At 45.7% G+C, this 18,303-nt stretch overlaps 2 protein-coding genes and 1 long non-coding RNA gene across 3 annotated transcripts; all 3 read left to right on the top strand.

The window, feature by feature from the left end:
* Positions 1-1,510: 1,510 nt before the first annotated feature.
* On the top strand, positions 1,511-8,784 carry glmp (glycosylated lysosomal membrane protein; the record flags this gene model as incomplete). Its single annotated transcript, XM_084454946.1, has 6 exons — positions 1,511-1,618; positions 2,208-2,480; positions 3,632-3,826; positions 5,301-5,519; positions 6,589-6,860; positions 7,079-8,784. The coding sequence occupies 6 exons, from the start codon at positions 1,511-1,513 to the stop codon at positions 7,251-7,253; spliced, it is 1,242 nt and encodes a 413-aa protein (XP_084311072.1). The 3' UTR covers positions 7,254-8,784.
* A 1,549-nt stretch (positions 8,785-10,333) lies between these two features.
* Positions 10,334-12,777, top strand: LOC311323080. Its single transcript, XR_014630943.1, has 5 exons — positions 10,334-10,404; positions 10,655-10,716; positions 11,012-11,128; positions 11,680-11,910; positions 12,575-12,777. It is a non-coding gene; the product is annotated as an uncharacterized lncRNA (long non-coding RNA).
* A 1,945-nt stretch (positions 12,778-14,722) lies between these two features.
* LOC311323079 (type-4 ice-structuring protein-like) lies at positions 14,723-17,609 on the top strand. Its single transcript, XM_084455223.1, has 4 exons — positions 14,723-14,791; positions 15,203-15,275; positions 15,614-15,737; positions 17,167-17,609. Exons 2-4 carry the CDS (start codon positions 15,224-15,226, stop codon positions 17,378-17,380), a joined length of 390 nt encoding a protein of 129 aa, XP_084311349.1. The 5' UTR covers positions 14,723-14,791; positions 15,203-15,223; the 3' UTR covers positions 17,381-17,609.
* The last annotated feature ends 694 nt before the right edge of the window (positions 17,610-18,303 follow it).

Raw genomic sequence — 18,303 nt, forward strand, 5'->3', positions numbered from 1 at the left:
TCCGCCCCCTCAGTTCAAAACCATTCAGAGACAGTGTACCACTCACCGGGCCACTCACTGGCAAAGACCGTGTGTCTCCTCTGAGGCCGAGTTGTGGGGTTGTGGCGTGGAAAGTGGCGTGGTGGCGCGACTCCGCCCCCTCCGGTCAAAACCATTCAGGGACAGTGTACCACTCACTGGGCCACCCACTGGCAAAGACCGTGTCTCTAGCCCACTCTGAGGCCGAGTTGTGGGGTTGTGGCATGGGTATTGACATGATGGCGAGACTCCGCCCCCTCAGGTTAGAGTCAGTTGCGGACAGTGTAGCCCTCTCTGGGCCACCCTCCGCACCCACTAGTGAAGGCCGTGTGTCTCTAGCCCACTCAGGGGCCGAGTTGTTGGGTTCGTGGTGTGGTGGCGAGACTCTGCCCCCTCAGGTCAAAACCATTCAGGGACAGTGTACCACTCACCGGGCCACCCACTAGTGAAGGCCGTGTGTCTCTAGCCCACTCTGAGGCCGAGTTGTGGGGTCGTGGTGTGGATAGTGTTGTGCTGGCCAGACCCCCTCGGGTCAGAGCCAGTCAGGAGCAGTGTAGCTCTCTCTGGGCCAACCTCCTGCACCCACTGGGGAAGACCGTGTGTCTCTAGCCCACTCAGGGGCCGAGTTGTGGGGTCGTGGTGTGGATAGTGTCGTGCTGGCCAGACCCCCTCGGGTCAGAGCCAGTCAGGAGCAGTGTAGCTCTCTCTGGGCCAACCTCCTGCACCCACCGGGGAAGACCGTGTGTCTCTAGCCCACTCAGGGGCCGAGTTGTGGGGTTTGTGGCGTGGATAGTGGCGTGATGGCGAGACTCCGCCCCCCCAGTTGTGGCTCACTTCCGTTGTGTTGTGGCTCACTTCCGTTGTGTTGTGGCCGGTTTGTGTTGTGTTGTGGCCGGTTTGTGTTGTGTTGTCGCCGGTTTGTGTTGTGTAGTGGCTGATTTATGTTGTGTTGTGGCTGATTTGTATTGCGTTGTCACCTTTTTGATGCGTTGTCACTTTTTGATGCGTTGCCACTTTTTTTTGAAGCGTTGTCACTTTTTTTGATGTGTTGTGTTGTGACACTTCAGGGCCACCGTAGAAACGGCATGGTTTTTGGTCTGAAACTACCACATCCATGGAAACTACATGCAGCCTACAACCGGATGTAAATATAGGCAGTGACTTCCTGTATTTTCTTTGCAGGCGACTGAAAACTGTCCGACTTGATTGCATTTTTTTTGTCACCGCCCCGCCTGCTGCCGCCTGCTCTCGTTGACCATCAAGGCGAGGCGCAGTCGAGGCGCTGCTCATCTCGAACGAGCCTATGAACCCCGCCCTGTCTTCTCAGCTGCCATAAACGCTTGCAAAACACAATGCGTGTTCAACACACCACCGTTTCCGTTTCAATAACCGTTTTGCAACGTTTTGTCGGGGCTGAACTCACCCCAGACCGCTACCGGCTGATCAGCTGACCGAGGGGAAGCAGCACGTGATGTGACCAGACTAAACAAATATGGCTGCTGATAAATTTTACGCTTTTAACACTGGTGTGTTGTTTTTGCTTTTAACTATTCGCTTTTCATCTAGTTTTATTGGCAGTGGAGATAATTACCGACGGAAGGTAAGTGAAAAGCTAGTTTCTCTTCCAAAAGAGAAAGGCACTGGAAGCTTTGCTGACTAACTTCTCGCCGCTGTCTAGCAGCTAGCCCTCGGTGTGTTCGTCCTAACCTAACGTTACCCGAGTTATTTCAATGCCTAGCTAACTCACAACATGTTTACTAGCTTGCTGGTTAAATCTACAGCTGACTAGGACCGTACAGATTGGGCTAACCCTATAACTCAAGCATGTTGCGCTGGCTTTAGGTCGTGCTAAAACGTTCGGAGTTGGATGGAGGAAGTGGTGAATGTCCCAGTGTGTGGGTGGCAGAGATGGAGAATGATTTCAACCCACAGAGATCAGTGCATATGGATCCACCATATTGCTTCTTAGCCAAAGTCACCAAAATAATCTGTCTGCCAGCTTCTATCCTACCAGGTTTTCCAGCCTGTTTGATACCAGTTCTTAAAGTACCTCTGTGCTCGTTTTCAGCCAAGTCTCTGGGATTGGGGCCTGCAGAGTGTATATATAATACAGATGTTTAGTCTGGGGGTTGGGACTGTCCATGGATGTATTAGAACGGACTGTCTGACTGTCTCCTCTCTCCCTACAGGTGTCTATGGAGTTGAATCCCGGTCTGAACTCCATGCCGACGCCTCCACCTGGTGTTGCGTTGCTGCATGTGCGGGCACAGGGTGACAACGACACATTGCACTTCCTCCTCTGTAGTCTGGGGGCCCCGGCCCTGCTCCTGGTCCATACCAACTCCTCCTCCTCCAGGCTGGAGACAGACTGGCCCGCCTTCCTGGCGCGCAATACCTCCGGCAGCCTGAAGGTGGTGCCAGAGAACAGCATCCTCTACAGCAACACCCTCGTATTTACCAGGGTGAGGTGCTCACTATGTTAGTGTGTGTCTGTCAGAGCGCTCTGTTGATGATATGTTCCTGCTTACCCTTGTGTTCCTCTCAGGGCTAAAGCTAGATTTATACTCCACGCAAGTACGTAGCTCGAACTATGAAAAATAATAATAATAATGATGCATTTTATTTCAAGGCGCCTTTCATAACACCCACGTACATGGTTAAAAACAAGTAAATACAGACACAAAATTTACAAAGTTACAACAATAACTAAACAGTTATAAATATCAATATAAAAATTCCAAGATTATAGTGAGTATGCCTGTATGAAGAGGTGTGTTTTGAGAGGGAAACAAAGGTGGGGAGATGGTCTGTTGTGCGGATGTCTTGTGATCGGGCTTTGAACTGCCTACTGACGTCAGGACAACTTCCCTCCTCCGTTCCCTACACTGGCTCCCTGTAGCGGCTCGCATCCAGTTTAAAACTCTGGCGCTAACCTACAGGGCAATGAAAGGAACAGCCCCCTCCTACCTCCAGGCCATGGTCAAAACCTACACCCCCTCCCGACCGCTACGCTCTGCTACCTCGGGGCGACTGGTTGCCCCGTCACTCCGAGGCCCCTGCGGTCGATCGACATGGTCACGGCTCTTCTCTGTCCTGGCCCCGCAGTAGTGGAATGAACTGCCCACTGATGTCAGGACAGCAGAGTCGCTGCCCATCTTTCGTCGCTGGCTCAAAACTCATCTCTTCAAGAAGTACTACAACAATCCTCCCTCTTAAGCACCTATTTTAGATTGCTATTCTTGCACTTTGCCTTCAGCACTAGATTATGCTCTTAGTCACTTGTTTTAGAAAGAAGATGCACTTGTGAGTTCTGGCAAGTAGTAGTACATTGGCTTTTCCTACGTTAAATGCAATTATTGTTAGCCGCTTTGGATAAAAGCGTCTGCTAAATGACTGTAATGTAATGTAGGGCGTTCCAGAGGCGGGGGGCACAGCGGCTGAAGGCTCTGGATCCCATGGTAGTCAGGCGGGCAGGGGGAGTGACAAGTTGGGAGGAAGAGGAGGGTCTGAGTGACCGATGGTGTTGGTGATTCTGTTTTCTTACGTTTGGGGAAAACGCAGCGTTTCCATCCAATAACCAGTCCTAACTCCTCCCCTGTCTGTGGCCCCCCAGCTGTGGGAGTACGACGACGTCAACGACACGGCGACCCCCTCCAGCCTGCCCCCGTCCAGCTTCCTGCCCCCCTATGAGCTGGAGAGCTTCACCTGGGATGACCTCAACACCACGCTGGACTTTGTTTCCCACACTGCCCTGCTGTGTGGAGGGGACGGCAGCCAGAGCTTCTCCAACGGCTCCCTCTGTCTGCAGGTTGGTGGAACTGCAGCCTGACAACACCAGAGGCCGCTATGAGACTGGACCCAACTACCAAGTACTAATACGTAGGGTTGATGACCCAACTACCAAGTACTAATACGTAGGGTTGATGACCCAACTACCAAGTACTAATACGTAGGGTTGATGACCCAACTACCAAGTACTAATATGTAGGGTTGATGACCCAACTACCAAGTACTATTATGTAGGGTTGATGACCCAACTACCAAGTACTAATACGTAGGGTTCATGACCCAACTACTAAGTACTAATATGTAGGGTTGATGACCCAACTACCAAATACTAATATGTAGAGTTGATGAACCAACTACCAAGTACTAATACATAGAGTTGCGTACGATAGAATGTTTGAAGGTTTGGTAAGTGATTAATCAGCGAGCAATTTCTTCCCAGGGATTAATAAAGTACTACTACTACTACTACTAATAATAATAATAATAGTACTGTTAATGATTCTACTGATTCTACTGATACCACTATTGCTACTACTGTACTATTAATACTACTAGATCTACAACTATTAGGATTTGGTAACTCTGATCATTGACCTCAGCAGTAGATTAACTTTCTGAAGAATAACCCAGATGGTTCTGAAGGATAACCCAGATAGTTGTGAAGGATAGCCCAGAGAGTTCAGAAGGATAGCCCAGATAGTTGTGAAGAATAACCCAGAGAGTTCAGAAGGATAGCCCAGATAGTTGTGAAGGATAACCCAGAGAGTTGTGAAGGATAACCCAGAGAGTTGTGAAGAATAACCCAGAGAGTTCAGAAGGATAGCCCAGATAGTTGTGAAGAATAACCCAGAGAGTTCAGAAGGATAGCCCAGATAGTTCTGAAGGATAACCCAGATAGTTGTGAAGGATAACCCAGATAGTTCTGAAGGATAGCCCAGATAGTTGTGAAGGATAACCCAGATAGTTCTGAAGGATAGCCCAGATAGTTGTGAAGGATAACCCAGATAGTTGTGAAGGATAACCCAGATAGTTGTGAAGGATAACCCAGATAGTTGTGAAGGATAACCCAGATAGTTGTGAAGGATAACCCAGATAGTTCTGAAGGATAGCCCAGATAGTTGTGAAGGATAACCCAGATAGTTGTGAAGGATAACCCAGATAGTTGTGAAGGATAACCCAGATAGTTGTGAAGGATAACCCAGATAGTTGTGAAGGATAACCCAGATAGTTGTGAAGGATAGCCCAGAGAGTTCAGAAGGATAGCCCAGATAGTTGTGAAGAATAACCCAGATAGTTCTGAAGGATAGCCCAGATAGTTGTGAAGGATAACCCAGATAGTTGTGAAGGATAACCCAGATAGTTGTGAAGGATAACCCAGATAGTTGTGAAGGATAACCCAGATAGTTGTGAAGGATAGCCCAGAGAGTTCAGAAGGATAACCCAGATAGTTCTGCTGTTTTTAACGCAGACGGACGTCTTTCTTTCCTCATCAGTTCTCAGCCTTTGCGGCGGGGGGGCGTGGCCAGGGCTGGCCCAGCCTCCTGCACAACGCTAACTCCTCCCAGATCAGCGTGTGGCTTGACGGCGTGATGCCGAGGGCCAATCGCTCCAGGTTTTCCCTGGAACTGCAGGCTGTGGGCGGAGCCTATCCTATGAGCAGGGTGGACGTGCTGCGGTCCATAGATGATGAGTATACCCCGTCCATATTCAAGGTACATGAGGGTCAGGATGTGTGTGAGTTTCAGGGGTTTTCCTGGCTCAGAATGAGGCGGTGGTGGTACTGTAAGTGGGGGTCTGGGGTTCCCCCCCAGGAAATTTGGGGCATCAAAAGCTTCATTTCCTGCATTCTGGGGAATTTTCTATGCACTCATGTGTGCTTTATTAGCTTGTCTGCCTAACTATATTAGCCTACATTATCCAATTTAAGTGTTTATAAATTTTTTAATAACAAACAGACTAGAACATTTGTGAGGGCATATCACTGTGACTATAATGTACTGTAGGTTGTCAGGTCAAACATGTACTAGTGTAGCTACACACTAGACCAGCAGTTTTATGTCAATGGCTGGAGAAGAGGCTCCACACTCCCATAGAGAAAGCATTGTCTGTTCGATAACCGGAGCTTGATAACTTGAGCTCAATGCATTTGTGAAGTCAAGAGTTTTCGCCCAGTCCAACCCCCGTGTTTCTGCCACCCTCCTAAGTCAAGATACGGCTGTTTAGGCGTTCAAGTCATGGGAGGAAAACTTTCGTTTTCACCTCTGCCACGAACAGCACTGCGTCAGCGTGTGTGACTAGCAAATCGTTTGTGGAAAAAAAGGTTGCACCAGAATAATTATGTGCACACAAATGCTCTCAATTGTATTTTGAGGTTGCACAGATAAAAAATGTACAAGATAAATCACTGGAAAACTAAAACAAAAAAATTGTACCTACTACGCAAAATGTGTGCAGGTTGGCAGGTCTTAGTGTTTTCTTGTCGAGAGCTGAAGGCAGCACGAAATTTGCCTGAGACGGCCGCTTCGTAATTCTCTATGCAGGAAAAACCCTGAGTTTGTATGAAGCCTAACCCTAACCCGCCTACGAGGAACGAGCCTTGGCCTGCTGGTGCATAACTATAAACGTAGTGCAAGAACCAAACAGGACAGGGCAAAATACAATAAGGAAATGATAGAGTTAGTGATATATTTGTGTCTGTGTTTGTTTCTGTGTCTATAGCAGTGTCTGTCTCCTGGCTGGTCTGTCCTGGTGTTTCTCAGTGAGCCTCTGATTCACCCGCAGGTCTCTCAGTGGGTGTCCTCCCCCCCCGACTCCGACTCCTCGGTGCTGGGTTACGTCCAGTGGAAACCCGTGGCCTACCGCACGCCCAGGCCCGTGTTTGAGGACGCCACGCCCTGCAACCACTCCTCCCCGGTCCCCCGGGGCCAGCGGCCGTCCTCCGGCCTGGTCCGGGCCTTCTACCCCGCGGGGGGGGACCCCCGGACAACCGCGCTCAACATCACCTTCAGCATCACCGGAGACCCCTTCTACAACACCACCAAGTACCTCAGCTGGTGGGCCGCCTGTCTCCTGTCTCTCTCTTAAACACGCACGCACGCACACACACACGCGCACACACGCACACACACACGCACACACACACACACACACACACACACACACACACACACACATACACCCTAGTGGACCCAGAACGTAGTGGAACTGTCCAAAGGAAATGCAATTTGACTCATTATCTCTCTCCCCTCCTCCCACTCCCTCCCTGTCCCAGGACGGTCCTAGTGGGTCTGGGCTCTCCTCCGGTGGACTCCTTCTCTACGCTGGTTCTGTGCATCATGGCCGTGGGCCTGGGCACGCCCCTACTGCTCATCCTGCTGGGCGGAGTCTACGTCTGTGTCCGCAAGAGGGCTACGCCCATGCCCATGGCCTACGAGCCAATCAACTGAGAGTAACGGCGGTTGTTTGTTTACGTTGTCCAGCCTGTGATTGGCGGTTTCTGGTTTTCTCACCAGCCAATGGGCAGAGGGCAGATGACACTTTTAGGCTTCAACAGCCAATAAGACTTGACCCTCTTCTGATTCGCACTGATGGACAGGCGGAATCGGCCAGTGACGTGTGGTTTTAACTCATGTGCACATTCAGCCAATCGGGATTTTACAAACTCTCTCTTTTTTTACCCACTTTAACCCTTGAGGTTGAACCTCCCCTAACCAATCATGTTGAGGTTGAACCTCCCCTAACCAATCACGTTGAGGTTGAACCTCCCCTAACCAATCATGTTGAGGTTGAACCTCCCCTAACCAATCATGTTGAGGTTGAACCTCCCCTAACCAATCACGTTGAGGTTGAACCTCCCCTAACCAATCACGTTGAGGTTGAACCTCCCCTAACCAATCACGTTGAGGTTGAACCTCCCCTAACCAATCATGTTGAGGTTGAACCTCCCCTAACCAATCACGTTGAGGTTGAACCTCCCCTAACCAATCACGTTGAGGTTGAACCTCCCCTAACCAATCACGTTGAGGTTGAACCTCCCCAGGATCTCTCTGTGTTTGTGTCTAAACAGTAGACTGATCGCCACTGTCCATTCCACAGGTTAAGAAGGTGTTTTTGATTCAGTATTTTCTTAGCCGATGCTGTGTACGATGTGTTTGTATCTTTTTATCAGGTATCTCCTCAGATCACTTTAGCACAACAAACAATAGTGATAGAAAATGAAAGGAAACGTAATGATAAGAAATAAGTAGAAGAGCCTTGAGTGTGAATACCTTTTCCTTTAGAGCAGGGCAGGGCAGGACTTCCCCTGTGTGTGCGTGCGTGTTGTGTAGGTGTGGATGTGGATGTGTTGGTGTGTTAGACTCTGGTGTTAGCCTCAGGGACTTCCCCTTTGTGTGTGTGTGTGTGTGTGTGTTTGTGTGTGTGTGTGTGTGTGCGTGTGCGTGCGTGTTGTGTAGGTGTGGATTTGTTGGTCTGTTAGACTGAGAGGTTGTGGATGTGTTGGTGTGTTAGACACAGAGGTTGTGTAGGTGTGGATGTGTTGGTGTTTTAGACTCAGAGGTTGTGTTGGTGTGGATGTGTTGGTTGTTTTAGACTCAGGGAGAGAACCGGAAGAGAAACGTCTCTGTTCCCGTATTTTACTGAATAATTCTTTATTTATGATCATGATGATGCTGACGAGCATGATGAGGATGATTGGTTGTGTGTTTTACTCTGTGTACCGTTGACTCCTCAGTGAGTAGAGAGATCTACAGGACCAGGGACATGGTGTTCTGAGACACCCCCATTTAGGACACTGGTTAAACTGGTTACTCCCCAGTAGTGTATAAATACAGACCACCCGTACATTCACTCATACTGAGAGGGTGAACTTCCTGTAGTGAGGATGTGATGAGCGCGGCGGTTTGGGGGTTTTAAGGTTCATGACTTCATGGGGATTTTCTCTTTTTCTTCACCATGCAGACTTTGTTACAGACCTGTTTTACATCTCATCAACTAAAACATGTTTCTTACTCTGATAATGAATAATAACAAATGTAAAGAAATTATAACAAATTACTACAAAGCATTTTTGTAAAAAAAAAAAAAGAAAAAAAAAAGATGGATTTCTGTCTGGTTATTTCTAATCGAATAGTTTAACAGTAGGAAATGAGTCCTTACCCCAAGTGAAGGAGTTCAAGTATCTGGGGGTTTTGTTTACGAGTGAGGGAATCATGGAGAGGGAGTTTGGCCGGAGAATCTGAGCAGCTGGTGCGTTTCTGGAGTCGCTTTACCGCACTGTTGTGACGAAAAGAGAGCTGAGCCAAAAGGCAAAGCTCTTGATCTACCGGTCTATCTTCGTCCCCACCCTCACCTATGGTCATGAAGGATGGGTCATGACCGAAAGAACGAGATCACGGATAAAAGAGGATGAGGATGCCTCCTGGGTGCCTCCCTAGGGAGGTGTTCCAGGCGTGTCCGGCTGGGAGGAGGACCCAGGACTAGGTGGCGGGATTACATCTCTGCACTGGCCTGTGAGCGGCTAAAGATTCCCCAGGCAGAGCTGGTTGATGCTGCCAGGGAAAGGGATGTCTGGGGCCCCCTGCTGGAACTGCTGCCTCCGCGACCCGACCCCGGATAAGCGGATGAAGAAGATGGATGGATAGTTTAACAGTTTTCATTAGTCTGTTGGACTGTTATAGTGCTAGATGGACACACACACACTGACTCACTCATACACACTCACACACACATGGAAGCACATATCTTACATTTAGCATGCTTTATTGGCATATATTCGGAATTATGGAATGAGTTTGCTGGATTGAATTTACGGGCATAATTTGTTTCCTCAGTTTGTTTTAGCTGAAAGTTAATTCTCATAAAAATATGACTTACAAACATTACTCTGCTTCACAGCACAACTGTAGTTTAACAACTTACACATAATTTCTTCCTTCTCCGATTCCAAGGTTGATGAAAGGAACAACTTCTGATCACATGGAATAGTGAATGACATGTTAGAGGTGGTCAGTGGTCGAGGAGCCTATCCTGGCAGAGGTACTTCCATCCTCAGCCATCAGCCTTGAGGTTGAGTACATATGTGTCACTGAGTAGACAGCTGGACTTGTCAGGTACATCATGGTCATTGGCAGTAATATAAAACATGTAAATGCATAATGATTAATAACCCACACATGTATGATGGTTTCGTTTCTTTCAGATACATCAACTAAGAGGGGCAGGTAACCCTAACCCTTATTACCAATAAAAAAGGTGTATAACCAGTTCTTGGACATGGTTCCAGTGAGTGATGGGAAGGAGGACACCAGTGCTACTGCTATCAGAGATATCATTCACAGGAAACATTTAGGATTAGAAGCTCTATGGACTTCAGACAGACGGAGCAGCAGTGTTATTTCCTCAGGTTTAGTGAATTAGATTAGTACCTCCTTTCTGGTACTCTTATTTTGACAATGAAGGGCCTCTTAATGTTGTAATAGTTTTACATGCACTTTGACAGGAAGTCCGCCATCTTAGTTCTTCAGCCACATGTCTGAATGTTCACACAAACAATCTGCTGCAGTATTTCTTCTGTTTATTCCTTTGGCAGCATCGTCTGTGAGTATTTGCTTTGCGCATAACTTAGAACTATTTAATCTGTATTGTTGGATATTAGCTAATTATTAGCATATTTGTATTCATTGTTAAATATAGCCTTCCTGAAACTATATGGGCTCTAAGGCATTTCTACAGTTTGTTAATATTTTTTTTTACAGTACTCTTTGTTCATTTAGTTAGTTTTACTCTGATTCATATTATCTATGAGAGTGTGGTCCAAAACACCAATATTAATTTGAATGGAGTTTAGCTTGCTGCTGAATTGTATACCTACGTGCACGCACAAGGAGAGCAGTACAAGCAGTAATGCAGGTATGATGATTTTACTCTCCATGTGAGTGTGCTTCTAACCAAGAAATCTATCATATATGAATTTCCTGTTTGACATTTATTATCTCATTTAAATAGAATGTTTATATTGTGTTGCCAAGCAATTATCAGTACTTCAGGAATAGGGCAAATTAGTCTTAAGTCAGCAGCTGCCAACTTGCATGTCTGTGATTTGAAAATAAAGTTACGATGTACTGTAGCCTGATACATAATACCTTACAGTTGGTATTTCCTGTATATTCATTATTAAATAATTAGTCTATTGTAACATTTAAAGGAAGTAAAGGACACACGGTGGATGTCACAGCATGGAGCCATTGAAGCCCTGCAGAAGAACCTGGCTGTCACAGCATGGAGCCATTGAAGCCCTACAGTCTTGCCAACATTGACCGAGGTGAAAAGATGCCCACTGGACAAATGCCCAGATGCCCACTACACATTCTGTGGGACATACTGGACAGATTTGTAGCAACTGTTTATCTACAAGCTGACTTATTGCTGCATCTTGCTTGCCTGTCCTGAATGTTTCAGAGGGCAGATGATAACCTTTTTCTAATCAAGGAACAGTTGTCACTGTTCACTCACACTCTGTCTGCATCACTACACTGAGGTGACATTTTGGTTGTACTGTCTGATCACAACACTACGAGTTCTAATTTTTAACTCATCCATCCATCCTTCCATCCCATTCATTCCATTCATTGTCTGCACCTGTTTTATTATTGTATCTGAGGCTTCACATGTTTGGTGATGGGACCTCAGTGGGTGAGAACAGACATGTAGAATAAACTTTAAGATGTAGGCATGGGCAGCATCTTTCCATTCATTTTAAAATAAATATGTATTATTTTTTGCCAACCTACATTGTCTAGCCCTAACCCTAACCTCTTAAGAGTGCATGAAGTGTCGGCCAGCTGTGTCATGTGTGTGTGTCTCCATTCTCAGTGTCAGTACGTCCAGTTTGATAGTTCACCTGGGCCAGCAGACTAAGCAGAGCCTCGACCCAAACAAGCTGTCCTGAATGGTCTCCCAGGTCATCCACCATCACAGCTACAACAGTGACATCAACAACCCTGTCACTCTGCTACAACTCTGGTCAGCTGGCAACTTCAACCACCACATCAGACCAGTCGGCCTGACAGCAGCGGGCACCACCTATCTACCAGGCTGGCACAGGTAAACCTAGCACCTACCTACCAGGCTGGCACAGGTAAACCTAGCACCTATCTACCAGGCTAGCACAGGTAAACATACCACCTACCTACCAGGCTGGCACAGGTAAACCTACCACCTACCTACCAGGCTGGCACAGATAAATCTACCACCTAACTTCCAGGCTAGCACAGATAAACATACCATCTACTGTACCTACCAGGCTGGAACAGGAACTAGGATGGTCCTTATGCTGATATGGATCAATTATCAACACAATCATAGCCTTTTATACCCACTAACCCCAGATGACTTGGGTATTGGAGGGGTTTGCAGGGAATCACAAATCCAGGAAAAAGCACAAGTCACAAGAGACAAAAACCCTCTACCTCCCTCTTGTGGCTATAGCTGTAAATAACCTTCTGTTTCATAATTATATTTCCAACAAGTCACTATGTTATCTTCCTACTGTGACATCTCTTCATCTCTGTTGAATATATATTACCATAACACACCTCTACTGGCTCATGAGTCTGCCCATCACACCAGTTATCCCAAATACCTACTTAGTCTACTTCTGGGATGTGACTATTTTACCAAGCTGGAAGTACATTCTCATTAAAATATGACTTACAAACATCTGTAGTTTAACAAATTACAAATAATTTCTTCCTTCTCTGATTCCAAGGTTGATCAAAGGAACAACTGCTGATCACATGGAATAGTGGATGACATGTGAGAGATCATTGCTGGTCAGTGGTCGAGGTGCCTCTCCTGGTAGAGGTACTTCCTGGAACCCATAGACATCACCAGATGCCTGGTTTTGTCCCTGGTGATGCTCTGGCAGGCCTGTACTGCAACTGTCTTCAGGTACTGCTTGTTATTTGGGCAGTTTCCCTTCAGTTTTGTGTTCAGCAAGTGCAATGCATGCTCAATAGAATTCAGGTCAGGTGATTGACTTGGCCATTGCAGAACATTCCATGTCTTTGCCTTGAAAAACTATTTGGTTGCTTTCACAGTATGCTTCAGGTCATTGTCCATCTGCACTATGAAGCGCTGTCCAATGAGTTCAAGCTTTTGGATGAATATGAGCAGATAATCTTGCCCACAACACTTCATGCTGTAACCAGGTAACTGGAAATTGTATTGACTTCACCTTTTGAAGTGTGTCTGTGTATTAGGGAGACTCACAGAGGACATTGGCTTGCCCTAACAACTAGACAGCTGACTAATTTATACACAAACACCCCCAACCAAATCAATCACAAGACAAGCTGTGTTTGGATATAAGCGGGTGTTGATTCAGACTATGACCTTTAAGCCATATCAGAATCAGAATTTGTTTATTGCCATGCAGTTTTACAACATACTAGGAATTGGCTTTCGGTCATGGTGCATAACATGGAGCCAACATTGGACAGGGAGCAGGAAGGAGACAGGCCAGTGGAAAGAGCGAGTATTCATTCTGTATCAGCAATATGTGATTGATATGTTCAGTATTCAACTTTCAGGGTGCTCTCTGGTTTCATCTTTACTTCCTATCTTCTGAGAATGGGATTTCCCTTTCCCAATTCATCACAGGCAAGCAGAGACACGTTAAGTCAGGAAAATAAGCACAATGGGACAAAGGCTCAACCCATGCCAAAAGATCTGGGCCTCTTCATTCATTTTAATAATAATTTTGACTCCTCTTTTAGAAATGCAATCCAACAGCTTTCTAAAGAGCTGACATCCAAATAAGAATCCATTGGAATGATATGCAGATTTTTTTTAAATGTAGTAATAGGATGCATACATTAGGTAAATGCACTCAGGAAATGATGTGTTCCAGTTGTAAAATGGATTTGCATAAAAATAATATATACCATTCCAGTATCATCAGGAAAGTGTTCTAAAGGCCATTGTTCCATTTACCCATGACCTTGTTTTACCTGTAGCCAATCAGGAAATAGACAGAAAGCATTAAACAGGTCATGTGATGGCTACAATTGATGGATTTGGCTGAATTTAGCCCGTTTCAATATCTGTGTGGTCTGTATGGCTCCATGTGCTACTAACCCTGTTCTGCCTTCCCTCTCCCTAGTGCCTCTCTCTCTCCCTCCTATCTTCTAACCAGGTCCAGTGGATGCCCCACTGTCACCAGCAGACCTCCCGGAGTCCGATAGATACCCCCGTGTCTGCTGTGGATGTTGTAGCATGTCCGTAGAATGTTCTCTCTCCTATGATGCTTTTAGCCTCTCCTACTCTGAAATGTAATTTAATGTAATGTATTGCTTTATAAATGTTCTTAGCCGGTAGACAAACATACTCCTGGAGCTTGCTCGATCGCCTTGTTGAGAGCGGTCAGGGAAGAATTTTTACAGCTCACTTATCTGGCCCCCGGGTGATTACTGTTTTTTTGCTTCCCTCTGGAATATGTAGAGAGTGGGTCGTATGCCCACCTCCCTTGTTCTCTGTAAAGCGCTTTGTGTTGCCTCTGGGTATGAAATGCGCTATACAAATAAAGCTTTGATTGATTGATTGAATTCATTTCAGACACTACTGTCAGCCATATTAATCTCTCTTCTTGGTCAGTTCCTACATGAGCTTGTCACTGTGCTGTTGTTGCTCAGGATGTGTGTCACTCTGTGTTCTTTCTTTAATCAGATGCTTTGATAAGACACCCCTGGTGAGTAATCAGCACTCCCACACAGAAGGGGGACTCTTGGACTTTAGAGTGTATTGCCCTGGTGGCAGGCTGCACAACAAGGGTCAGTCTAATGTGACAGCGCAAAATCCACGGATAGGGCAGTACTCAGCCAGCCCAGCCAATCACGTTTAAACTATGGTGTTGTCTTGAGGGGCTATAAAGGTTCAGGAATCCCAGGCAAAGGTACCATCCTGTCTAGACCAGCCTGCAGAACCGGTGAGTACAGCTATCCCTCCGTCATACTATTCAGTTTGAAAAATGTAAATTGTAATGTAATTCTATCATTGTGGTAGTATTGAGGTATTTGTATCAAAAACGTAAATGATAGATATTGGAATTTCAGACCTAGCAATTCTCTCAAATTGCATTTCGTTGTTGATTGTGCAATATGATTTTACAGCACAGACACCGAAGTGTAATAGATTTGGAATAGGAAATTCCCTTGAAAAATGCATTGTTTACTCAATGTAAACGCCATGTTCTCACCTACTGCGGAGGTTTCGTTGGTTTGTGGGTCTTTTATTTGTACATGGACATCTAAGGTCACATGTTGATGACCAACAAGGCAGATCCCGAAGGAAGAGGTCTTCTAGTACAGTTGATCAATCTTTGTTTCCCTGTTTCCAGGATCTCCCTCCAGTTGCAGCCATGAAGTTCTCCCTCATTGCAGCTTGTGTTGTTGTGCTCGCTCTGGCACATGGTATGAGCACATTCCTAAGAAGATTTACTTTGGTTTAGCTTCTCCTCTCCTCCATTGTGGTATTATGGCACCATGGGTTATAGCAGTTGATACACAACCCCATAGGCAATCAGGAACCACTGTGATTGTTGCTATAGAGAATTTATAATTTTTCTTAGAAAAAATATTTAGGACAAATACAATTGCACATGTACAATACAATAGTATTTACATGAAAATGTATAGGACAATGCCATGGAATACATTTGCTTCACTGTATGTACATGAACGTGTTCACAGTATATTAACTGTCTTTACTACATGTAATGAACTGTACAATCATTTTCTGGCCTCTGCAGGAAGCCAATCAGCGGAAGCCCCTGACCTGGAGCAGTACTTTGAGGACATGAAGACTAAACTGGTCTCAACTGCCCAGGAGCTGTCTGAGAAGATCAACGCCCAGGGGCTGGTTGGCCAGGCACAGTACGTGTAGTCAGAAGAATCCTGATTATTTATTACATTTTATTTGTATGCTTTTTCAAATCATACGTATGTGTGGAGCGGAAAGTTCTGATGCGGAAAGGTCAATCCAGTGCTAAAGACAGTAATCACTTGCCGTCTCCAGGTTGGAAAGTGAAGGTTGACTACCATGCACTTACTGAGCTGATTCAAGCATGGAAGTTGGACACTACAACTTTTTATTGTCCCCCACCCGGTGACAGCCAAAGGGGGAGGACTTTAGTTCGTCCGTCCATCCATCTGTGAGTGCGTCAGTCAGTCAGTCCCCCTGTAGTACCAGAATCCACCACTAAAGGGGCGCCTTTCCAATGCTTTTCCATTGACAAGTACATTTAGAGGCTTGGTGTCTCAGTATCGTCTCAGACAAGTTTTCTCTGGAATCCATGTACTTTATACATCCGCAGAGAGTAGAGCTTGAGGTATTTAGTAGCGCTAGATATGTCTATTTCAAAATTCATTATAGGACTTCAGACCATACAGGTGCATGGACTTGTTGCACACTATATGGAGACGTTATTGTACTCTTATTCACTCTACCATGGTTTGTAGAAAGCTTACTTTGGTCAATCATTGATACACATGATGTGACATTAGTAGCACTAGATATGTCTGCATTTCAACATTGATTATAGGACTTTTGACCATACAGGTGCATGGACTTGTTTAACAACTAGCGAATGTTGCATCCAAGGGTCACGCCAATCGATTCCAGATTGCTGGCATGCTATATAAAATCACACATTATGCCGTCTTTCTTTGGTTCATTATAAACAAACAAAGCCAGAAAATTGAGGAGTCTTCTTTACAGTGTATAGCAATATAGAGGGATCTCTGTATAACTACGCCTAGTGAGAGGCAGGGGGCTTGATGTTTCAGATTTTGATTTCATTACTTTTACAACTGCCGTCATATTAATTGCATTGGCCCTGATCCCGGACTAAGTCTCAATGTGTTTAAACACACTGACATCGTTACAACTTTGATATCACAAGCGGAAATATGATCATAAGGCGGGATAAAGTGCAAGACATGTAGGGCCTACATGTTACAGTATATGACAACAATCTATCATGATAAACAATCCACCCATATCTTAATACGTAAAATAATAATAAGGGTAGGCAGTTTGGGCCTGAATTTGCAAAATTGGTAAAATCCAACAAAATCGTAATACTCAATAATCAGTGTTTTGAAGAGTTTCTAATAATTTAAGTCAGGTACAGTATAACTACTCTTTGCCCTAAATTTAACAAATTTGCTCTAGCAAATTGCGCTAGCAAATTGTAGCCCTATATCTAAATTCTGAATTCTAAATAAGCTCCCATGCACTCTTGCTAATAAAAATAGATCTACTTTGTGTTAATGAAACATGTGCCTCTCTGTTCTTTAACAGGACGTTCCTGCAAGAGGGGAAGACCCAGCTGGAGCCCCTGGCTGCCCAGATTCAGGAGCAGCTCAGGCCCCTGGCAGCCAACATTGAGGAACAGCTGAAGCCCCTTAGTGATAACCTGCAGGCGCAGCTTAAGCCTTTGGTCGACAACTTCCAGTCTCAGATGGAAGATATCATCCGTAAGATGATGGAACAGGCCAAGGCTATCGGTAACTAAAGCAGTTCCCTGTCATGCACCATCTTGGGTCCAAGGACTCCATCGTCAACCCTGTCTCACACTGAATTAACATCCAGACATGCTGAAAAACATCAAAAGCTTTTTTCACTAGGGATTGAAACAAGCTGCCCTCTGCTAAAGTCTATTCTATCAGTTCCACAGTACTGTAAATGTTGATGACAAAGATGTAAAGCATTATTTCAAAGCACCATTAAAACTGGGAACTCAGTCCTGTGGTCTCTGTAATTTGTCATAGTTCACATAAGCATTTAACTAAGCATACTTAAAGCTTTTCTTGCTGAATATTTAAATATCAGTTAAATATTAAATCATATTTGACAGTAATCCTGATTTCACAAAATGCAAACCGCGTGTAAACAAATAATTGTGCAGTCACTTAATTGCAACAAAAAAGCAACAATATTTTCCTCCCTTTATTAGTTTCTTTGTGAGCATTCATTCAGACTATGAACATAATGTTAGGCTGTATGTAAACACAGCCAGTGTGTTGCACGTGTATGTCTTCTCTTTTTGACAAACTAAAGAGTGTCCATCCATCCATCCATCTGCATCCACTTATCCGGGGTCGGATCGCGGAGGCAGCAGTTCCACCAGGGGGGCCCAGACATCCCTTTCCCTAGCAGCATCAACCAGCTCTGCCTGGGGAATCTTTAGCCGCATCTTTAGCGCATTTAGCCGCTCACAGGCCAGTGCGGAGATGTAGTCCCGCCACCTGGTCCTGGGTCTACCCCGCGGCCTCCTGCCAGCCGGACACACCTGGAACACCTCCCTAGGGAGGCACCCAGGAGGCATCCTCACTAGATGCCCGAACCACCTCAACTGGCTCCTTTCGACGCAAAGGAGCAGCGGCTCTACTCCGAGTCTCTCCCGGATGACTGAACTTCTCACCCGATCTCTCAGGG

This window comes from Borostomias antarcticus (genome assembly GCF_949987555.1).
Source record: "Borostomias antarcticus genome assembly, chromosome: 21".
NCBI lineage: Eukaryota > Metazoa > Chordata > Actinopteri > Stomiiformes > Stomiidae > Borostomias > Borostomias antarcticus.